Genomic DNA, 25,022 nt, shown 5'->3' with positions numbered 1-25,022 from the left:
TTGCCAGAGATGTTAAGCCAAGCAGAGCAGGCCCAGCTGTTGTCACTCTAAAATGGACAAGACAGCCTGGCTCTCTTTAACCTGGCTTTATGAAAACCTCGGAGAAGAGAGAGTGAGGAAATGCTTGTTTTGAGACATGTTTGCCCATTATGCAAAAAAAAAAGTTTTAATCATGTCGTACATATAATTGTAATATGTTTCCCTTCTAGAGCTGTCTTCATATTGTCGACAGTTCCATTCGGAGGCTTCTGATTTGACTATCAACCTCACAGTCGAATCTCCATACGTGAAACAGCACTCCTTCTATCATGTGCTCCTACAGCACAGTAGCTGTTGAGGGCCTCCTTATACAGCAGGTGGGCTGGGATGGATCAATTGCGTTCATCATTAGTAAAAATCTATTGTGTGCAGACAAATAGTTTTAGGGAGTAATACATCATCCTTTTCTAAAGCAATCGCTGCCTTCTGGTGTGGTCATGTGGTCACATGTCTAAAACGGTGTGTTTTGGCCTTCCTCATCGCTCTCTCAATAACTATTTGTCAGCACAAAAGAATATTTTACTAATAGTGTGGGGATGATGTTTCTAAATGGGGAAATGGATTCATAGGGACACGCTGCAGTCAGATACAAAGCTTTTTGTGCCGCCGCACGCCTCTGGCCGGCCTAATCCCACCATAGGTATCGGGAATTGGACATAGTGCGTACCCGGACTCGCCAACTCACCCTAGATGTGTAGCTCTCTACTGGTAAAGGTAATAATCCTTCAGCAGGTTTACATACAGAAACTTTTTTACAACTTTTGCGTCCTCCATTTAGTCAAGTTTGATTTCTTGTTGGAGGATCTCACGAAATAATCCAATCTCTACCGTGTTTATAAATTTATCAGCAAGACTAAACCGTTTTTTTAGGCAGAAAAAGTAGCAAATGACAACTTTGTTACGTTCACTTAATAAAAGACTATTTCTTTTATAGATATTTCAAATAATCACCAAATAGCGACTAGATTTACATAATTTCAGAGTCGTGTATAGAGTGAGTATGGACAACCCAGTTTCAAGCGATCAGCTCAACGATTGGTCAAAAGGCACTCACATGACAACAGGGTGCCATGTTACATACCAGTTTTAAGCCATAGCTAAGCGACACTGCACTTCCTCATTATACAGTTATTTTAATTGAAGAGTGTTTGCCGTGTAAGCATACTCTATTGTGTGCCATTGGGATGCACCACTCGGAAAAAATGCGGGAAGCAATTGCATTCATTTCCCGCAACCTGGAAAAGAGAAAAATATGGGAAGTGAAGGTTAGCCAGGAAGGCTGGAGAGCCAGTAACAATAGTTTCTTGTGTGAAGTAAGAAAGCATACAGAACATACGCATGGGAAACGTGGTATATCGCACTCTCAGTAACAGTAAATTAATACAATTTGCCTGACAAAACTTTTCTTCGGAATTGCAAATTTTTTGCATGTATCACTAATAATCCAAACTGAACTAATAAATAATGCAATAAAAATCAGCATTAGTTCAGTTTTCAAGTTAGTATGTTGATGACTCGCCACAGAAAAACCTATGAAAAATATTCAAAAAAGGGAAAACAGACAGTATGTAGCGCAGTGATTACAAACAATACATTGGAGGAAGACACCACAGTTGACATACTTCATACAAAAGTCATTATTTCTCCGTAATTGTTAATGAGAATTTTGGCTAAATGAGGGTAATACGTTTATTTTAGGTCGTTGTGTATTTTGTGTGTTAGAGAGCCACTGATCACTAAACACTGCATGAATATAGCGGTGGAGTGCGTCAAAAACAGCCGCAAAATTGCCCCCAAGTTATTATTATATATACACCATTTTGATTAAATAAATGCATGTTTTATTGAAATGTTATGAGCTGGAGTATATTTAGAACTATATGCTACTTTTGTTATTTTTTACTTATTATTTTGTTTTATTTCGTCGAGAAAAATAACGTCAGAACTGAATTGCATGCTTCCGAGCACAGCCGCACACATCCTAAGTACCAAACGCGGCACCCCTCGTTTCGTTGTCCATACTCTCTCTATACACGACTCTGCATAATGTGACGTTATACTGACACTTAGTGACAAGCCAGTACACGCTACTATCACCACAATCGGTGTACTTCTCTCTTAAAAAAAAACAACACCATCAATTCGACTGATGGTAGCGTAACGAATCAGATTAAACTATGAAATTCCTTTGTCGAAGACAGCTCTAGTGTCACGTTCTTGTAAGCGTTGCTTGCAGCATCACCCCAAAGACGCAGAAGACAGCAGATGGCATGCAGGTAAAATTATACGTGGTGCAGCTGGGAAGTGCACCGGAAGCATAAAGAAAGCTATGCAGGATCCAAGTTAAGCAGAACACAAACACACTGAACAGACAATGACCCAGCACTGACAGAGGGATCCACGTTAAACTAAATAGAAGGAATTAACAATGAAACAGATGTGCTGGCAGGTCAAGAAACAGAAAGTAAAGGTTATTCAAAGCACAGAGACCAAAGAAAAAAATACTGACAAAGCAAGAGCACTACTACAGGAAGTGATTCTAAACACAGGAAAATAATGAACTTAGTCCAATCCGTCATGTGGAATCATGACATCTGGTCTCTGGAGCTCATTTATTATAATTTTGTTTGGGACCGCAATTTAAAGAAGCAGCGCTCAAATGGTCACTTTTGAAGTTCCGTGTTTTCATGATGTCATGTACGGAAAAACATTTTTCATGGACATCATATTTCCGATCCACCTCTAGCCAAATGAGGCTGTCCCTGTATATACACCCACAAGTATACAGAGGACAGTTTTATATTCTAGAGAAAACCTACATATAGACTATTAGGCTTCGCTATACATCTTAAAACTTAAAAGACTTCTGCCAACTTCTCGCCAATAAGCTGTAAGTTTGATTATTTTGTAATGTTAGCACTGTAGCTAAAATAACTATTCTAGTGTATGCTTGAGTGCACAGTGTATAATAACAATAATAATAAAAATAATGAATTACATTTGTATAGCACTTTACCTCTGTTAAAATCTCAAAGTGCTACAAAGTATAAAAATTCAAAAATAAAAAATAAAAATCGAAAGTTAGAATGTATAAAAAAAGATTAAAACAGAAATGATATCATGAAAAACACTTGATAGACACTAGATAAAACAGAAACGTAGATAAAAATAGAAATATAAGCATGAAATCACTGGATAAAACAGATAAGCAAGTAGTGTATTTAAAAACAAGGAGGCATAGAAATTAGATAAAAGCTGTGCTAAAAATGTGGGTTTTTAGTCCTTTCTTAAAACAGTCGACCGACTGTCTAGCTCTAAGATGATTGGAGAAAGCATTCCAGAGTTCGGGAGCGGCCGTGCAGAAAGCCCAGCGGCCCATTGATTGTAACTTTGTCCTGATGGGTTTGAGGATGTTAGTGTTTGAGGAGCGGAGGTTGCGGGTAGGAGGTAGAGGGTAAATCAGGTCCTTGAGGTAGGAGGGGGCATTGCTGTAGATGCATTGGTGAGTTATCAGATTAATCTTAAATAGGGTCCGGTGTAGGGCTTCACGGTGGAAGAGGGGTTAGTGCGTCTGCCTCACAATACGAAGGTCCTGAGTAGTCAGGGTTCAATCCCGGGCTCGGGATCTTTCTGTGTGGAGTTTGCACGTCCTCCCCGTGAATGCGTGGGTTCCCTGGGGTACTCCGGCTTCCTCCCACCTCCAAAGACATGCACCTGGGGTTAGGTTGATTGGCAACACTAAAATTGGCCCTAGTGTGTGAATGTTGTCTGTCTATCTGTGTTGGCCCTGCGATGAGGAGGCGACTTGTCCAGGGTGTTCACCGCTTTCCGCCCAATTGTAGCTGAGATAGGCACCAGCCCCCCACCCCGCGACCCCAAAGGGAATAAGCGGTAGGAAATGGATGGATGGATGGATGGATGGATGGGTCCAGTGTATATGTAAGAAGTGGTTAAAGTGCACATCAGCACACACGTTTTGGAGCAACACAGCTCATTAGCATTAAAGCTACATACACACGTACCCACACACACACACACACATAGACAATCACAAACGCACAGACACTCACACGTGCACGCACACGCACACACACACACACACACACACGTTTCCAGTATTTAAAGTACCAGTAGAATGGAAAATCAAGTTGCCTCTACATTGAAGCAATCAGTGTATAGCGCTTTTTTACCTTCAAGGCACTCAAAGCACTTTGACACTACTTCCACATTCACCCATTCACACACTGATGGAGGGAGCTGCCATGCAAGGCGCTAACCAGCACCCATCAGGAACAAGGGTGAAGTGTCTTGCTCAGGACACAACGGACGTGACAATGTTGGTACTAAGTGGGGATTGAACCAGGGACCCTCGGGTTGCGCACGGACACTCTGCAACTGCGCCACGCCGTCCCTTATATATCTGATTTATGACACTAAAATACTTGGTTAGCAAATAAATAGATAGGATCAAAACAGTATAAATCTCATGGAGATTCCCGAGTCAGTCATGTGAACCGTGACATAGAGTTAGGAAGCAGAGATACCTTTCTAATCAACAAAAAATGATAATCCAGAATCTTATACTTTTGAGCCCAATCACAAAGAGGATGAGCAATATTTTTTAGAAGCCTAGTGCTAAACGGATGCAGCTTTATTGTAACCCCAGCAGCATTGCTAGATGCTAAACATACAAACTAACCATAATAAAACAAACACTTACTGTACAATTTCCACTCTCGCTTAGATGCCGACCGACAGGATAATCACAAAATTGAGGCAGCATAGCTCGGTTGGTAGAGTGGCCGTGCCAGCAACTTGAGGGTTCCGGGTTTGATTCCCGCTTCCGCTAACCTAGTTACTGCTGTTGTGTCCTTGAGCAAGACACTTTACACACCTGCTCCCAGTGCCACCCACACTGGTTTAAATGTAACTTAGATATTGGGTTTCACTATGTAAAGCGCTTTGAGTCACTAGAGAAAAGAGCTATATAAATATAATTCACTTCCCAAAATTCTATTTAGCATTAACAAGATTTTCTTGGATAAAAAAAATAAAGTAAAACAATATAAAAACAATTACATAGAAAATAGTAATTACTGAAAATGTTAGTGGACCAGCAGCACACACAATCATGTGTGCTTCAGGGACTGTGTCCCTTGCAGACTGTGTTGTCTATGTTGTAGGAACCAGAATATTGGTAGCAGAAAGAAACAACACCTTTTGTGTGAATGGGTGTGGATGAGTGTGAATGTGGAAGGGAGGGTTTTTTTTTGGGTTGATGCATTAAGTGAAAGTGTATCTTGTGTGTTTTTTCTATGTTGATTTACAAACCTTGTTTTCATATGAGTTGGGAAATTGTGTTAGATGTAAATACGAACGGAATACAATTATTTGCAAATCATTTTCAACCCATATTCAATTGAATATGCTACTAAGACAACATATTTGATGTTCAAACTGATAAACCTTTTTATTTTGCAAATAATCATTAACTTTAGAATTTGATGCCAGCAACACAAGACAAAGAAGTTGGGAAAGGTGGCAATAAATACTGATAAAGTTGAGGAATGTTCTTCAAACACTTACTTGGAACATCCCACAGGTGTGCAGGCTAATTGGTAAAAGGTGGGTGCCATGATTGGGTATAAAAACTGCTTCCCAAAAAATTCTCAGTCTTTTACAAGAAAGGATGGGGCGAGGTACACCCCTTTGTCCACAACTGTGTGAGCAAATAGTCAAACAGTTTAGGATCAACGTTTCTCAAAGTGCAATTGCAAGAAATTTAGGGATTTTAACATCTACGGTCCATAATATCATCAAAAGGTTCAGAGAATATGGAGAAATCACTCCACGTAAGCGGCTTGGCCGGAAACCAACACTGAATGACCGTGACCTTCAATCCCTCAGACGGCACTGCATCAAAAACCGACATCAATCTCTAAAGGATATCACCACATGGGCTCAGGAACACTTCAGAAAACTACTTCTCACTAAACACAGTTGGCAAGTTAAAGCTCTACTATGCAAAGCGAAAGCCATTTATCAACAACACCCAGAAACGCCGCCGGCTTAGCTGCCCCTAAGCTCATCTAAGATGGACTGATGCAAAGTGTAAAAGTGTTCTGTGGTCTGATGAGTCCACATTTCAGTTTTTGGGGGAAACTGTGGAGGTTGTGTCCTCCGGATCAAAGAGGAAAAGAACCATCCGGATTGTTCTAGGCGCAAAGTTCAAAAGGCAGCATGTGTGATGGTATGGGGGAATATTAGTGCCCAAGGCATGGGTAACTTACACATCTGTGAAGGCACCATTAATGCTGAAAGGTACATACAGGTTTTGGAGCAACATATGTTGCTGTCCAAGCAAAGTTATCATGGACGCTCCTGCTTATTTCAGCAAGAAAATGCCAAGATACGTGTTACAACAGTGTGACTTAGTAGTAAAAGACTGCGGGTACTTGACTGGCCTGCCTGCAGTCCAGACCCGTCTCCCATCGAAAACGTGTGGCGCATTATGAAGCGTAAAATACGACAGCGGAGACCCCAGACTGTGAAGGACTGAAGCTCTACATAAAACAAGAATGGGAAAGAATTCCACTTTCAAAGCTTCAACAATTAGTTTCCTCAGTTCCCAAACGTTTATTGAGTGTTGTTAAAAGAAAAGGTGATGTAACACAGTGGTGAACATGCCCTTTCCCAATTACTTTGGCACGAGTTGCAGCCATGAAATTCTAAGTAATTATTATTAGCAAAAAAAAAAATAAAGTTTATGAGTTTGAACATCAAATATCTGATCTTTGTAGTGCATTCAATTGAATATGGGTTGAAAAGGATTTGCAAATCATTGTATTCTGTTTATATTTACATCTAACACGATTTCCCAACTTATATGGAAACGGGGTTTGTAATAAAAAAAAACAAAAAAACAAAACAAGAAGGCTTAAAAAAAGTTTGGGGAATGTGAAAATCAAACAGTCTCCCGGTCCATGGCCACATTAGTCTACTACAACCAGGTGAAAGATGCATGAGTTATAATCTATTATTTATTTTTACGAAGTTTGAGACAAAGCAGAAACAGTCGCTGGCTCAGTGTGTCAACATCCATCCATCCATCCGTTTTCTTCAGCTTGTCCCTCTTGGGATCGCAAAGGGCTGGAGCCTATCCCAGCTGCATTCGGGCCAACACTGATAGACAGACAACATTCACACACTAGGGCCAATTTTGTGTTGCCCATCAACTTATCCCCAGTTGCACATCTTTAGAGGTGTTAGGAAGCCGGAGTACCCAGAGTGAAACCACGAGTCACGGGGAGAGCATATAAACTCCACACAGAAAGACCCCAAGCATCGAACCCAGGACTTTCTTATTGTGAAGCAAAATCACTAACCCCTGTTTCACCGTGCTGCCCGTGTGTCACCAATAGCAGCATAATTTAGCTAGCACTAGTTCATGGCTATCAATGAGCTGCTAAAATAGGCCATCTGCGTTAGTGCTTATAATACCACTACCACTCGTATCTGTTTAATTTTCAGGTCATGACATGTAAATGGGTTATTTTTGGGATGTTTTAGAGCAGGGGTGCCAAACGTACGGGTTTTATCCGGCCCGCGGGAGGAGTGTGCTAAGTATGAAAATGAACCAAAATCTTTGAGTGAAAAAAACTGCTGTTTTTTAAATGTGTCCACCAGATTTCGCAATAGCAATTCTTTTTGTATATTTGTAGATTATGCTACATATGTAAAAAAAAAAAACATGTTAGTGTACCAGTCGAGGAAACCACATAAATAACGTCCAGTAATTTGATTTTTTTATTTTTTATTTATCTTGATAATTCGAAAATTAACACCAATGTGCTGACTGATGAACATTATCACATAATTTATTCAGAAGGTAGAATACTATTAACCGCAACATGTAAGTGTAAAAAAAAACACATTATGATTTGTATATTTTCAGAATGTACCTGTTTTATTTTTAAACAAAAAAAACAACAATCTGAAGTTGTCTTTATTTTTGAGTTATCGTGCCGTGATTTTACCAGTCCGGCCCACTTGGGGGTAGATTTTTCTCCATGTGGCCCCCGATCTAAAATGAGTTTGACCCCCCTGTTTTAGAGGGTTTTATGGGCGCAATAAGGACCCTTGATCTGTTGACTCAATTGTTAGCTATTTATTCATGATTTCAAATGCATTAAAAAAGCCAAGCATGTGTTTTTTATCTTACATAAGTATTGTGAATGACATTATTGGTCACAGTGAAACACAATTAAGCATATAAATTCAACTTGTTTTCCCTTTCTACTGGTACTTTAAGATAATATATAATATATAATACCTAATGTTAAAGATCCAGATCAGAAAGATGTTAGAATGTGTTTTCTGACCTGGTGATGAGCACAGCGGTGTCATGGTGAGCAATGCCATTGTCAGGTATGGCGTTGCCATAGCTGCTCCGGTGATGGATGGATTTCTGCCATTTGCAGAAGCTGTCTAAGGACTTCCCTGCGTGATGATTGATCTCTAATGTGGGCTGATGGAGATACGAGGGAGCAGAGAGAAGAATATTAGGAGGATATGAAAATGAATTTAGATACTTGGTTATACAGCAAATCTGACAGAAATGTGTTATCAAAGTCAGCATTTGTCTTTTAAACATTTCATGTCCACTATTTGTGCCATTGACTGACTGAACACAGGCTTCCATCCTTTTTTACACCACTTGGCAGTATACTGTAGCTCCATTTTCGAAGTCGTCCAGTTGAATCGTTTAGTTTGCGATGGAAAAACCTGATCTGGAAGCTATGTCAGCTACATAAATAGTGTGACATCATCCTTGCATGACAGTGTAATCCACAAATGAATTAAAAAGAGAAGAGGAATGTTCCCGTTACATAAAGAACAAACATGGAGGACATTTATTATTTTGTGTCCTTTCTTTTTCTTGGGATGTTTATTAAAAGAGAGGAGGCTTTGTTTTTTTGTCTTTTCTTCAAACGGAATCCAGCTACATATTTTAATCAAGATGGAAGTAAAGCAACAATGGCACAGATATATACTGGCTGCATCCAAAGCTGTATGCTCAGAAGTTTGTCATTTTTATCCTCGTATTTTTGTACTCTGCTACATGTATGTGCTTTATTATGTTGTTTTTCTGACTGTTATATGGACTTCCCTAGGTCTGAAACAAAAACTTCAATAAAAAATGGCTAAAATAAAATAAAGACTCGGGGGTAGCAATTAGAATGAGTAGGCGATTTTAAAGGGGTAATGCATTTTTATTTTTATTTTGGCTATCATTCACAATCCCTATTTGAGACAACACGTTCTTTTTCTTTTTTGTGCAGTCTAAATTGTAAAAAAACGACTTGTACTGGACAGCTCACAATGTACTTAATGGGAGACATCTATTCCGCTTTTAAAGCCCCCTAAAAACATCCAAAAACCGCCAACAATACTCAGTTTCATTACACTTTACTTCTGTTACTGTATGTAAAATACTGCACTGCAACAATGTAATTTCCCCAATGTGGGGAAATCCTATCCTATCTTACATGCTGTGACCTGCATATTAACCAAGTATTAACATAGTGTTATTATAACGCTCAGGAACTATTTTTAGTAACACGGCACCTTCATCACAGCGATAAGTAGGTACCGTGGCACTCTACTGAGCTGCTGCATCGCCAATGGGTTGGTAAAAGTTTGTGCTTAATAATAAATCATAGTAGAAAGTTATGGCCATAAGCCGAAACGTTGGCCAACTTGGAAATTAAATTTAGAACATTAGTAATCCCAAGGAAGGAACGCAACGATGCTTATTTGCTTTTTACTCGAGGAGTGGGGATTATGATGGATTCATCATCTAAACTGGGAACAAAAGTTTTGTGCTGAAAGATATAAACATCCCATCAGCTGGCATTCCAGTGAGAGTGGACATTGTACAATAAGTATTTTTTTTTGGTAGTTTGTATTATTGTAGCACTCAGCAATACCGCTAAATGATGCTTACTGCTATAGATATACTGCTATAGATGGATTTGCTTATAACCCAGGTTCTAAAATGTGTAGTTTATCCTCAGACTCAGAAAAGATAAGGTTCTGGATAATATTTTGTTCGAGTTGTAATCGTTGGCTGTTACTTGTGTGCCTGTTACTACATTACATACAATACATACATACAGCACGTATACAAAATGTTGTTGGAGGTTTTTAGAGGGTTTTATAGATGGAATAGATGAAATCTCCATTACCTGTATTGTTTGATGCCTTTTTCTAGCGTTTAATTATATGATTTTTTATCATGAAAAAAGAAAAACATGTGTGTTCTTGTGTATTATAGGGATTGTGAATTTTAACATGTTTAAAAAAGTGTGGTTCAACTTTAAACTAAATGAGTTTTCAGTCTGTATTTTAAAAATGGGAAGAAAAGTCAATATTACACAATTTTAGTTACTAAAGTGGTACTTGATGTTTTTGAAAATGTTTGTATGCAATTACTGCACATAAAAAAATACAGCGGTACGTCGACTAACAAATGTCCCAGCTTACAAGTTTTTCAGGATAACAGCGGTCACTCGGCTTATTGTTATGCTGTAGGTTACCAGCTAAAATCCGGGTCCGCTGCAAATTGGCGTAGCCATCATCACAGTGAACCTCACAAGATCCAGCCAAAACATCCGGTGTTTCAGTATTTAGCATTAGCTATTAAGTGGCAAAAAAAAAACTTTGGTTTTCCAACCCTGAATAAGAGGAAAGTGATTGTGAATTACAGTACCGACAAGAAGAAGCAGATGATATGTATAGAATTAAAGAAATAAATCCTTGAATAATAGAGGTCTGCAAGTCATCGACTTGGCGTACTAGTACGGACATAGCACTGCTACGATAACCGGCACCATACTGAAGCCAAATGAGTCAATAAAGGTTAAAATAACTAACCTGACTCTTGCCAGATCCTTGTCGTTCGCTGAGCTCCACACAAGGATCTGGGCTCGAAGGCATTACAAACTCCTTCAAGATAGCAAAAAAATAATGAACCAATCACCGGGCAGGATTTCATAGATGTGACGTAGCGCCGAATCGTCTGTTTGATTCAAACAACAATGGCCGCACGCAACCCTCGCTGCGTCGTGCGCTGTCATTGATTCTGCAATTGCAACTGCTTTGTCAAATCTATCGAATATTAGTTATTTAAAAGATGAGCAGAGAACGGTTTTGAAGGCATTTATTGGTGGTAAGGATGTTTTGGCTCTTCTTCCGACCGGGTGTGGATTTCCCAGCGTCGCTCTCATCAGCGTCCCGAGTTGATTTCGATGTGAGTGGTTGGAGTAGTACATCATTCAAGATAACAGACAAGTGGTTTATCCAATCCCATACAAAGATTTTTTTTACAAGGCCCCGCCTTCTGAAATACATCTCCTATTGAGAAGTCCCAGATCCTTGTGTGGAGCTCAGCGAACTACAAGGATCTGTCGAGTCAGGTTATAAATTAACACCGGCAAGGGTGTTAAAATAGTTTCCTTTTTTTCATGTACATTTGGCAATGAAAATATAAAGAAGCTGTGTTAGAATGTTTGACGGAGAAGCAGCTCCAAGAAGTCCACTCTCCAAGCTGAATGCTGTACATGATATTACTTCTTAAAACTACTGCAGCTGTTTGTAGTAAATTGTGTGTGTGTGTGTGTGTGTGTATATATATATATATATATATATGTATATATATATATATATATATGTATATATATATCCTGGGTTCAATCCCGGGTGACTGCGTGAGATCCCTCCGGGTTCTCCGGCTTCCTCCCAGCTCCAAAAACATGCACCTGGGGATAGGTTGATTGGCAACACTAAATTGGCCCTAGTGTGTGAATGTGAGTGTGATTGTTGTCTATCTATCTGTGTTGTCCACCGTGTATCCCGCCTACAGCCCAAATGCAGCTGAGATAGGCTCCAGCCACCCCCCCGTCACCCCAAAAGGGACAAGCGGTAGAAAATGTATATATATTATATATATATATATATATATATATATATATATATATATATATATATATATATATATATATATATATATATATATATATATATATATATATATATATATATATATATATATATATATATATATATATATATATATATATATATATACATATAGGCTTCACGGTGGCAGAGGGGTTAGTGCGTCTGCCTCACAATACGAAGGTCCTGCAGTCCTGGGTTCAAAACAAGGCTGGGATGTTTCTGTGTGGAGTTTGCATGTTCTCCCCGTGAATGCGTGGGTTCCCTACGGGTACTCCGGCTTCCTCCCACCTCCAAAAACATGCACCTGGGGATAGGTTGATTGGCAACACTAAATTGGCCCTAGTGTGTGAATGTGAGTGTGAATGTTGTCTGTCTATCTGTGTTGGCCCTGCGATGAGGTGGCGACTTGTCTAGGGTGTACCCTGCCTTCCGCCCGATTGTAGCTGAGATAGGCGCCAGCGTCCCCCGTGACCCCAAAAGGGAATAAGCGGTAGAAAATGGATGGATGGATGATATATATATATATATATCACCCCTTTGTTATGTTTGTTTGATATACAGTACTGTATAGTACTTGATATTGTGTTCAAAATGTACAAAATGTTACTACAATATGAACTTTTGTAGAGCCTGGAATCTAGTATTCATATTTACATTGTCTCTTGTGGAGGTATCCAAACTTTTCTATGTATCATGCTAATTAAGAACCAATTAAGTTTGTAAATCAATGTACCACTGTTAAGTCGTAGTCCGTAGTCCATTTTCCCAAGTAACATCCCGCATAATTGAGAGCCTCGACAAATAATTATTGAGTACAGCTGCAAAATAAGTCATCATTGCTCCAAAGAAAGTTGCAAGTGCCTGCACTTTGATAAACAAGATGAGAAATACTATTCAATTCAAGAAAGAACCTGTCCTAAAGTCTGCGTGGCCCTCCTCTCTCTTTAAAAAAGGTAAAAGTGATGTTAAATGTGTATATGTATTTCCTATTGTTTTCTGCATGTACAATTATCCATACTGTAAAATGTTTTTAAATGTTTGTGTGTGTCTGTAACTAATTAATTGGAATTCTTATGAAATAAAATGTTTCGTACAATTCAGAATAGTGGTCCTATATTGGTGCTCTTCACAACTTTTGACCAAGGAAATGTAAGAAAAAACAGAATCAATGACTTGCAATACAGAGTATCCTGGTATCATCACATCTGGCAGCAGAAGCCGCTGAACTTTCCATTCTATTGCTTTAAAATCACTCCCTGCATCCAATCACACACATGGATGCATATCAGGCGAAAAGGCTTGTTTTGGTTTAATGCGATTTCAGAGAGTAGAAGGAGAGGACGACCCTGGCGGCCACAGATCTTGTAATACAAGAATGCATGCGGTGACATAACTTGGAATTGTCTCATCCCACAGTACTTCATTTTTAGGCCCACTGCTCTCTGGATTTAACTTTTCCTGAGGAAAGGCGTCTTTTTCAGACTTGGAAACCAGTCACAGGACTGCTTTCAATATCCTCAACCCCAACTATCCTTGGAGTAAGGAAAGAAGCACTAATGATCCTAACATTTATTTCCTCACTCTGCCGAGCCAAGTGGTAAGTTTTGGAGCTATTTTTTAGGGTATTAATCATCACTCTTCCTTTTTGGGACAGGTAGTGGAAACCTCAAAAACCACACAGTAATGACACTTTGAGGCACATTGGTCTACAAAGCCGCGAAAATATTATAATGCATCGAGCTGCACGGTCTTACCACACGCAGCAGGGCCAATAAGGTCGTTTAAAAGCATCCCTGGAAAAAGTGCTGGTAAGTTCACGCACATGTTAGGAGCTGGAGAGGAGAGAGGAGGTTATATACCTGGTCTTCCATGAGCAGGATGAGCCGTGTTACGACGATGTTGACTGCATTCCCCAGGCTAGAATCCTGGAACAGTTTGGCAACCTGACCTCCAGGGAAACAAGAAAAGACCAGTCTTAAAAAGCTGACACAAAAAGGGATTTTAACAAGCTGGGAAAGAAGTAAAAAGTTACAGTCATTGGAGTCAACGAGTTTTGTGAATTTAAACTGAGTGCACCACAGGACTAGTGACAGTGTGTGTGCGTGCGTGTTGGCAGGACGGCTACAGATGAGGACTTTATTTATGGATATAAAGTTAATCTATCACCTCCTTGCTATGTTTTTTTAAATATATGGTACTGTATAGTGCCTAATGTTGTGTTAAAGGTATACAAAGCTTTATTAAAATATGGACTTTTGCAAAGCTGGAACCTTTTATTTATATTTACATTGTTTCTTATGGAGAATTTTTTTTCAAGATATTACCTTTTCTGTTTGCGAACCCTGTTTAATAATAAATCAAGGCTGAACTGTACTTACAGTCTGAAAACACGAGTTGCAACTCCGTCGATTGCGCCACCATGTCACCATTGTTAGTGTTGTTCACGAATTAACAACTTTTTGAACAGCTTAAAGCGAACTTTGAAAACCGATTCCCAATTACTATCTTATATTATTGCGCAAATAATACTCATTGTTCAAAATATAAGATTGATTGGGCAGCCGTTTGCTGTGCATAAAAAGGCGTAACATTTATAGAGCTTTCTGCTGAATTACTTGAAACGTGTGGCGACAGGTTAAAGACCCCAGATTTAGATAAAACTGTTACCAAGTATTAAGCAATTACATTATGTGCATTCAAGTTAGACATCCAAAAACTATTTGTGTATAACATTCTGATAACTGAACTGCATTTGTGTCAAAATATTTTTTTTAATTGATTTAAATCATACAAGCAAGCAACAGTACTGCGATTACCGTATTTTCTGGACCATAGGGCGCAACGGATTATAAGGCGGACTGCCGATGAATGGTCTATTTTCAACCTTTTTTCATGTATAAGGCGCACCGGATTATAGATCGCATTAAAAGAGTTATATATATATTTTTTTTTTTCTAAATTGAAAACACTTCCTTGTGGTCTACATACCATGTCTATGAAAAATCCAATGTAAATTAGCATCGAACAAGCGCATTTTGAAAAGTGGAGCCTTACTGTACTTTTGGGCGCCTTCTTCTTGCTTTGTTGGCATGGAAAATTGTAACATTACCTAAAGGCAGTCTGGCTGAGTGCACTTGACAGCTTGTTTCCCGGCAAACGCTTGAGCCAGTGCCAAAGCTGTAACCTGATGTGGCGTCATGTGTAACAAAGGTAACAAAATATGGCACCGTTGGATTTTAAGTAAATCGGTACCCGGCAATACTGACGGAGATCGATCATTATTTATAAAAAGTACCGAATATGGTACCCAGCCCAATATTTCCTCCACATGAGTGCATCGTTTGTGTAGTGAAACTTACAATATTCATGAGTGCCAAGATGTACTGCTCAATGTCCCTTCGACCGTGGTAGCCCACCATCATCTTGTCAGCTACAACTAGCGTCTCAACGTAGCGCTCCCAGCTCACTGAGCGCTTTAGCGGTAATTGGCCTCGGCCGACGTGATGAGGGGGCGTGTTCAGCGTCCTTTTCCACCATGATGAGCCTTTCGTAGGCTTCTCATCTGAAGAACAGGATACACATTATTTGCTATCTCAACTGAGACATCTGACCATCAGAAGGCTTTCTGAAAAACACTTCCTGTGTGCATTGGTTGCAAAAGGGCAAGGATAGATGCAGTGGTACTTCAATTTAAGAGTGCCCTAATTGAATAGTGTTTTGAGATAAGAGCTCTCTCTCGACTAATCGTTATGCTTTTGGCCAGAAGCAAAAATTTGAGTTCCAAGCATTCCTGCCATGAGTTGGCGTAGTAAATGCCACGGTGAACCCCGTATGATCCGATCAGACATCTGGTCTTACACGCTAACATTAGCTTATAGCTAGAGATGGACACAACTTTGTTATCCAATCATGGTAAAAAAGAAAGAGTGTGATGGACAGTGTTGAGAAGAAAGAGTGGATGATAATTAATTAAATAAAAAGAAGTCATCAAAAATATGACAGACCGTGAATCAGACTTGACGAAGCAATTCGATGGATCACTGCTAGTCTGCACCATACTGAAGTCAAATAAGTCAAACGCCAGTCAAGGAGGTTAAAATAATATCTATACAGCTAAAATGCAAAAATGGAAAAGCTGCTGATGGTGTGTTTGACAGAGAAGAAGCTGAAAAGAGATACAGTAAAGTCCACTAAGGTAAATGCTGTACATTATTACTGCGTTACTTCATACAACTACTGTAGCAATAGTAGTTGGATTGTTTTTCACACAATATTTATTATCTAAAAGTTATTTATTTTATCTTAAAAAGCATTTTACATTTTAAAATTGTGCTGTTTTAATGTGTAGGGTAAGCTACCAATTGAATTGATTTCAAAGGGGAAATATTGATATGAGATGCTAGTGTTTTGAGTTAGGAGCTGCGTCACAGAACCAATTAAGCTCGTAAGATGAGGTACTACTATATTTTCCAAACATTTGTCCTTAAATGAGCATATATTTATTTAGCAGTGCCCCATTGTACAGACTGGGTGACAAGTGCATGCTTAGACACAACCACAATCCACAATGTAGCTGACCATGCAGTCTGTGGACCTTAAATGACAAACAAAAATATCTCCCATTCTTACCAATGACTCCACAAGATTGGCCTTTGTACTGGTGGCGAAGCGATGAGCGCTTATAAACTACATGGGGGCGTCCCACAGCTCTCTCCCCCCTCCCTTGTCCGGTTTGGTTAGTTGGTGACACAAGGGGTTCAATCAAGAACTCCTCTTCTCCTGCAACAATCACCCCTTGCTGCAAAGACACAACAGAATAGTATCAGTAGGAAGTCTAATAATGCCATTGCATTGATAGAGTGGCAACTAATCAAACAAAGTGAACAAGATGTTTAAATGCAAGAAAGTATGTTACCATACACATGCATCATACTGTATGTGACGGCATGCAGGACAAGAACAAAACAAGCCAGTCAGGCATAGGGTGACAACACTTTTGATTCTGTTCAGATGTGCCGGCCTCCACTCAGTGCCAGCTTCTCCGCTCCATTCAGTGCGGCACCTTTCAAACAATGTAATCCCATAACAAAGTTAGTGATGCTCCCCTGGACATACCACCCGCTCTCTGGTTGAATGTGTTCATGCCGGTCTGCCTGACAGTAATTAAGTGTGCGGTTTATTAACGCTTTGTGAACACATCTAATTCTCAGCTGCACATTCGAGTGTTATTGCAGAAGCCTGCTGTTTGTGGTGAGAGGATATATATCTTAACTGAGATACGACTGCAGGAAAATGCGCTCGGACAAACCAAATGAGTCCTACTTTCCCTTTGTGGAGGTCAGGGGTGTAGCATCAAATTCTGAGCCACCCCAATAACCATCCCACACTAAACCCAACGTCGCCAGCTTCTAAAGACACATATAAACCTTAGTTAGTTACTTTTTAAAGATGGGATTAACATATCTAGAATATATCGACATACACACCCTAAATAATTAGTTTTGGGTTTTTTTTGACAAAAAAAGCCAAACAATTTAGGAAAATGCTCCAAATATCAACTTAAATAATCATATAACCTGTGATTATTCACTCAAATATTATTATAAATATATAAAGTTTCCCTTTACCTCAGGGTGTAAAGTAGAGATTAGTTAATACAAATAGGATTATTATCAGTGGATAACAAAAATCATAAAACCATATCATTATTATTATGATTGATAAATTTACTTTGGATTTGCCACAGATCAGCGACTAGAGAAAAACCACAGAAAAATATTCACATAGAAAAGTTCTGAGTCATCCACCTCATCTGTCTGTTTCTACCATTTGCCTCACGCTTGGTCTTTATCCTAGCAATAAACTCTTCCCACCTGAGAGGCGGAGACTGACAGAGGTGCTTTGGTTCATTAGCTATTTTACATGGCAATTTCGACACACCTAAATTTGTAATGAAAACTACAGTACACGTTGAAATCAAACGACTTTGTAATAAGTAAAATACTTTCAATAGAAACACTTTGTAGGGCACAACATAAGACTAGACTCGGCAACACACGGTAACCTATACATAACTCCCATTTAACATTTTGGAATTGCGACTGCATGCAAAGTTTACTATATAGTACTTGTAAATGAGACTCAAAAGTGTAAGAAATCAAGATAAAACAACTAAACAGCACAGTTAGCATTATCATCTTACTGTTGAATATCGAAAATTTATATTGTGGAGTACTGGTACCGAGAATTAATATCAAATCAATTGAAATGTTAAAAGGTACTCATCCCGAGCTTTAAGGCATTACGAGTTTTATCGAACCTACATGAACAAGTTGGGTGATCTGACCAAAACAACCTTTCAGTGCCTCAACGGTACACACCTCACTCATTAGTGGTGGATCAAACTTACCAGGCCATTACAGTTGCTAAGTGCCACTTTGCTAGAGTTTGGCTGGTCCTGGAGGTGTCCTACGTAATGGCAGTGGGGAGAGTAAGGGTGACTCCAGGCTAATCTGCCTCTTTTCCAGTACTCCACCCTGAACTGGCGGGACAGCAGGCCTCCCTGCAGCGTCAGGTTCAGCAGGAAGTTGTGACGCGACGTAGTCAGCTTGTAATACAGCTAAAAGGGTAGACAATACATGGTGTCAGTTTAGGTGTCAGTTGCATGTTACAGATATGCATAATTAAAATAATAAACTTACAGAGGTGTCAGCTGGTGTTATTTCTTCTGTACCGCGTCTTCTTCTTTGCTGCTGAGATGTTTTTTTGTGCAGCGTCTCTCCATCGGGTCCTACACGTACTGGGATTGCAATCTCATACTGGCCTAGGCTGGACAGGAAAGCAGCTATAGGAGACAAAATTAGCATATATAACTCAAATAAGTTGTAATTATAAAACACAAGTTTATTTAACATTACAGATTAATAACTCAAGCAGCCAAAAAACTTTTTTTTTTTTTTTAAACAAAACTCATTGCCCCTTTTGTATGTTTCCATGGTGACTCTGAAACTGTATACTTCCTGTCCTTCCCAATCTGTACCAGTGACTGGTGGAAACACACTGAGCTCTATATAGCTAGCATTTGTCAAATATAAAAAATATCATTATCAAATGTGGCCTCTTTACACCCAACAGTTGGCATCAGAGCAGACACAGGATTTAAGAATTTCTATACATAAAAAAGCCATTTCCTCTCTTATGTGCTATTAACCCAACACTTAGGGACAGGAATGGAAAGGTGTTAATTAGTAGTCAGTGAGACCTCACACAGAATAAAGGCCAGAGTGATGACAGGCAAACTCATAATTAGTCAGTCATTACAAAAATGCAATAAAACCACTTCACAAGTAAATCCGACAGACTTTTCGGATTTACACAAAAAAAGAGCCTTATAAAAGTTTAAACTTGAATAATAAAAATGATCAAATTAGTAATTACAGCGTCTGTGTTGCTTTGATTCCTGTGGCAACAACCACACACCAGATGTCAAAGCATGAGAGCAACTGTTAGTTTAATTTTTTTACACAACAACCCCAGAGTGTATTTATCGCATTTAAACATTTAGTAGGAGACAAGACATTAACATGCATGGTTAAACAGTGATGACAGCGCTTATGTTTATGTATTGATTTCTTGCACATGATTCCACAGACAGACGGAACCACGCACAACCCTCTGACTTCATCTGAAAAAAAAACAAAAAACATAACATCTGTTTTAAACACTTCTTCATATGGTGTTTTTCTGGTGACTCGTTTTATGCACTACAAAGAAAGACATTTTTCCAAACGAATACACCAGAAAGCACGTGGAAGGATATGTTGTGGTGAACTTTTTGCCCACAATTTCAGAAAGTTTTGCACTAAAAGAACACCATACGTTGATATTTTTGTATTTTTCCAAAATTTGATCTGGGAGGGCACAGTTGCACGTGCCAGTCAATTTGGGCCTAAAATATTCAGATTAGACCTTTCATAAATACTCCCACTCATCTGAGCAGGGCATCACCCTGGTTTCTCCTATCAGCAAAGGAAGGAAATACTTCACTTTGGATGGAAACGTCCTCCCTTTAGGAGGATCAAGAGGTCAACAGACCTCAACTGAAACAAGTCACGAGAACGAGAATCTACTCTGACACTGAAAGTGCTGTCAAACGGTTACATTTTTTAAATCTGAGTAGTGTTAGAGTTGCTGTGGATTAATTTGGACTAATCACGACTATCTGCAGAGTGTTTACAGTACAATACAATACAATGCTTCCAGACTTTACCACAATAAATTAATTACTGCAAAGTCGGAATCATAGTTTTCATAGTTAAAGCAATAAAAACCTGTTTAAGACTTAAAAAAAAAAAATCTTCAGTCGCCTTTACACTCTATTAATCCAATATAGTAACCCTGCCTGAGGTTGAGCCAATCAGTGGCCATAATACTAAACGGCGCGCTCTTATTGGTTTGGTCACTTCTGGTGGCCAATACCACTGTAGTATTGATAGTTGTAGTTTAATTAGCCATTTCTATATTTGAAAATATATAATCTAGGACCAAATTAATAGTAGAAAATGCTTTAAAAATATCCCACAAAAATGGGGAAAGGCTCCAATATTTGAAGGGCGATGCGGCAATGGATGGCTGTACAAACGTTTCCATTCCAAGAGGCTAACTTACTGTTCAGTGTCTTTCATTGACTTGTTTGGTATTGCAGAATCAACTGCACATTTACGTATGTGGGACGCTAACACTACTTGGACAAACTGGTCAAAATGTGTTGCAGGAGACATTTCAGGGATTTTTAATCATTCTGTGTTGCAAACAAATTAATTGCATAAATCAGAATTATAATGACGATGGATTATCCCGCATTAATAAACAATTTTTGACAACCCTAATTAATGAAGGAACTTAAAGAGGTATTGAAATGAATGTTGTCTTTTCTGATTAATAAACATTTTTTACAATGTTGGCTACTCATGTTAAACAATACAAAAGCATCAAATCAAAAGGTTCCTGCGTTTTGGCGTAAGCTTCCACGCAGTTGTGGATGCCTTTTTTCGAGGGGTTTTGCAGCCTGGCTATGCCGTGACATCACAGCGAGGTGGATGTATTTAGATGCACCTCACCCTATGGCTACGAGGGCAGCTTCAGGCAATGATGGATAAAATAGGATTTTTATCTAAATTGTGGCATGCCCATATAGCACAGACGTACGACATGCAGTGACATAATTGCTGCTAAAAGCAGCTGTTTTTAATGCACAGTCTGCAGGTGTACCTAATGTTGTGATCGAGTGATTGTGATTTATGAAGTTTATTTTTAACCTTGTTTGGGGAATAAATAGCAGTGACGACTTCAAGTCATATAGTTAAACAATGTTCATTTTCCCAAAAATTAATCATGATACTTTTGGAGGGGGAGGGGCCAATTTTTTTTTTTTTTGCAATTTGGGAATGCCTCTAAAACCAGGCATGGTGCCTCAAAAAATGGTTATAAATGTCACTTGAAACAAAATGTACACCAAAACATAACCAATACATATTAGCTAGACCAGTGGACCCCAATCACTGGTCTGGGGACCGGTAACGTTTTGTGACGCATTTGCTACCGGGCCGCTCAGAAACAATAAATCATTTATAAACGACCGCATTTTCTCTGATTAAACTTTATCCTGTCCCACACATCAACAAGCTTGTTCATAGGTCTATACCAGGGATAAGGATCCTATGGCTCGCGAGCCAGATGTGGCTCTTCTGACGACTGTATCTGGCTCTCAGATGAATCTCAGCTGACATTGCTTAACATGATAAGTAATGAATAATTCCGCTGGAAATAACAGTGTTAAAAAATAACGTTCAAATAATAAAACATTCTCATGCATTTTAATCCATCCATCCGTTTTCTACTGCACCTGTTCAAGGTTGTGGGTGGCTAAGCCAAACCCAGCTGTCCTTCGGAGTACAGGAGGGTCGCATTAATGGTAAGAAGTATTTTATTTATAATTGGTTAACTTCAGAATAACAATGGTATTAAAAAGAATAAGAGACTTTTTATACTTTAAAAATGTTTTTCTTACTTACTTAAAAATGCACGGATTGTATTCAGTGTTTAAAAAAATATTATGTGGCTCTTACAGAAATACATTATACAATATTTCGATTTCATGGCTCTCTCAGCCAAAAAGGTTCCTGACCCCTGGTCCATACAGTAATACAATTCCTGATAGGAAATCGCCATTTGTTATATCTTTGTTACAAGGGGCTATGCACATTAATGAACATATAACATCTATATGTGCCAGATTGTAGTTAAACACTAATTTCCATCTGCAGTCTTCAGCGGATTAAAAGGTACATACAACAAGGGCCATACAAAGTTAAGTTAGACTGCACCAACATCAGACATAAACAGTACAATAAAATACAAACATTTTGATATAATAATATAATAAAATAAAAGGGGAGTCCCATAAAAGCATAGGTTGCTGTATGACCTCAGCAGCTCAGGACTGATCGACAATAAAATCATCATTGTAGGTAAAGTACATACGGCAGATGGAGAAGAGCTATAGTGCAAGTGTTGTCACGGCGCAAGCGCATGCTGCTGTGCATGCCGCTGCGCGTGCTTCAGGACAGGCTCCTTGGGCGCTCATCTCCAGCTGCAGCCAGCAGCTGCAATCAATGAGCAATCGACACACCTGACGCTAATGAGTCCCCTGCGCTTCTTAAGCCAGCGCTAAACTGTGTTCCGGGCCAGAACGTAGCTACCTGTTCCGTACAGTAAGCCGACACGTCTAGCTCTATGTAGACTCTCCCTCTGTGTTTCTCCCCCTCCGTGTTCATTTGTCATGTGTTCCTGTGTCGCCATCCAGGAGCATTCCTCCGTTTCCTGGTGACGAGCTGTGTGTCTCATCTCCCCGTATTCACTCTGGTTCCCTGGCCGCCTCTTAGGATCTCGACCTCCCGCCTGGACATGGACTTTGACGCCTCGCTCTTGCACCTGACCTCCTGCTTGTCCCTGGACCTCTGAGCTTGCCTCGCCCCTTTGGACTTGCGCAGCTCGCTCAACTCTCCCGGTAACACTCCTCAGATAATCACAACACATAGTCGCGCCACACATATTTTGGTTACTTTCACACTTCATAATATTGTTAAACGACGTCCCTTGCCTCTGTGCCATCTTCTTCCCTCACTGTACCGTAACAAGTGTGTTAAATTGTTGCATAAAAGAAATATGCTGCAGAAAGAAAATACACACATCCCTTGGCCTAATAAGTTAAAAGTGCTGTTTGTTGCGTCTTCGTGGGCGCATGGCTGCGATTGTTGTGTTCCTTAGCGACGCAGGAAGCAAGCAGGAGTGGCGTGGAGGTAAGCTTAAGTCTTTTAATAAATATCAAGCAGAATCAAAAATTCAAACTGAGGATGCTAACAAGCGTGCAGCTAAACAAAACCAAAATTTCACCAAGGGTGAAAAACAAGGGAGGCTAGACTTTACAAAGAACACTAGATGCGAGGAGAGAAAACAGGAGAAACGCAAATGTTGCCTATAGCAAACATTGAACCAGCAACTATTTCTGGGTGCCAGGAAACTATAAAGGGAGGTGATTAACCCAAAACACCTGGTGGGAACACTAATTGCAAAACTAAGACAGATGAGGAGATTCAGTGCCCATGGAAACCGACAGTAAACAGGGAAAGAGGGTGAAACCAGGAAACAGACTAGAAAAACTACCAAACATAAATCATGCCATGACCCGGGTAACGGATCATGACTTAACCCCCCTTAAGGGACAGATACCAGACATCCCAAACTAGAAACGCCTCCCCCCCAAAAAAATAACAGAATAAGTCCAAAGTCAAGGGAGGGCGGAGGGAGGACTTGGAGGTGGGCCGCCAGGCCATGTGTCCCCGAAGCCACCGGGGACAAGCCAGGTGGCGGCAGCGAGTAGACTTCCGCCGTAATGGTCGAGGCGGGCGACCTCAGAACAGCCATGTCTGTGGCCGTTGACGAGGTGGACGTTGACTGGCGCCAGAACCTCAGCAGTCTTTGAGTCCTGCACCCAAGTCCTGCGCATCGCTGCTGTTGGCGCAAAGGCGCTCATGAATAGTCCAGGGACGAGGAGGTAGGCGGCGCCATGGTGCGGCCCGCCGGACACGAGGAGGTGGTCAGCGCTTTGGTGAGGACCGCCAGACATGAGGAGGTGGGCGGCGCCGTGGTGCAGCCCGCTGGACTCGAGGAGGTGGGCGGCGCCGTGGTGCGGCCCAGCGTACACGAGGAGGTGGGCACGTCATGGGCGAGGCAGGCGTGGAAGCCGGAGGCGGAGCCGTCTTCGCCGTGGAAGCAGGAGACGATATGGGCTCCAGCCTTTGAGCAGGTGCTGGTGTGGGCCCCAGCCTTTGAGCAGGTGCTGGTGTGGGCTCCCGCCTTGGAGCAGGTGCTGGTGTGGGCTCCAGCCTAGGAGCAGGTGCTGGTGTGGGCTCCCGCATTGGAGCAGGTGCTGGTGTGGGCTCCAACCTTGGAGCAGGTAATGGTGTGGTCCTCAGCCTTGGAGCAGGTGCTGGTGTGGGCTCCAGCCTTGGAGCAGGTGCCGGTGTGGTCCCCAGCCTTTGAGCAGGTGCTGGTGTGGGAACCAGCCTTGGATCTTCTGCCGGCATGGGCGGAGCCAGAAGCGGAGCAGGTGGCTTGTCGGTTGGCATGGGCGGAGCCAGAGGCGGAGCAGGCGGCTTGTCTGTCGCCGTGGGCGGAGCCAGAGGCGGAACAGGCGGCTCTTCTGCCGGCGTGGGCGGAGTCAGAGGCAAGGCAGGCGGCTATTCTGCCGGCGTGAGGGGAGTCAGAGGCAAGGAAGGCGGCTCTTCTGTCGGCGTGGGCGGCGTCAGAGGCAAGGCAGGCGGCTCTTCTGCCGGAATAGGCAGGGCCAGAGCGGTTGGTGGGTGGAATGACTGGACAGGACTGTTCCTCCCTCTCCAGCT

The 25,022-nt window shown here is 40.7% G+C and overlaps 1 protein-coding gene across 2 annotated transcripts in view; it reads right to left on the bottom strand.

The window, feature by feature from the left end:
* adamts10 (ADAM metallopeptidase with thrombospondin type 1 motif, 10) overlaps positions 1-25,022 on the bottom strand; it is a 135,123-nt gene that overhangs the window by 66,564 nt on the left and 43,537 nt on the right. For both annotated transcript variants that reach the window (XM_061883524.1, XM_061883525.1), the window contains exons 3-8: positions 18,762-18,904; positions 18,470-18,679; positions 16,690-16,858; positions 15,420-15,622; positions 13,920-14,003; positions 8,421-8,566 (exon numbers count right to left, since the gene is read on the bottom strand). In XM_061883524.1, the coding sequence (XP_061739508.1) occupies positions 8,421-8,566; positions 13,920-14,003; positions 15,420-15,622; positions 16,690-16,858; positions 18,470-18,679; positions 18,762-18,904 (955 nt within the window). The remainder of the gene's footprint in view (positions 1-8,420; positions 8,567-13,919; positions 14,004-15,419; positions 15,623-16,689; positions 16,859-18,469; positions 18,680-18,761; positions 18,905-25,022) is intronic.

Source organism: Nerophis ophidion, linkage group LG22, assembly GCF_033978795.1.
Source record: "Nerophis ophidion isolate RoL-2023_Sa linkage group LG22, RoL_Noph_v1.0, whole genome shotgun sequence".
Taxonomy (NCBI): domain Eukaryota; kingdom Metazoa; phylum Chordata; class Actinopteri; order Syngnathiformes; family Syngnathidae; genus Nerophis; species Nerophis ophidion.
This window is presented reverse-complemented; position numbering and strand designations above follow the sequence as displayed.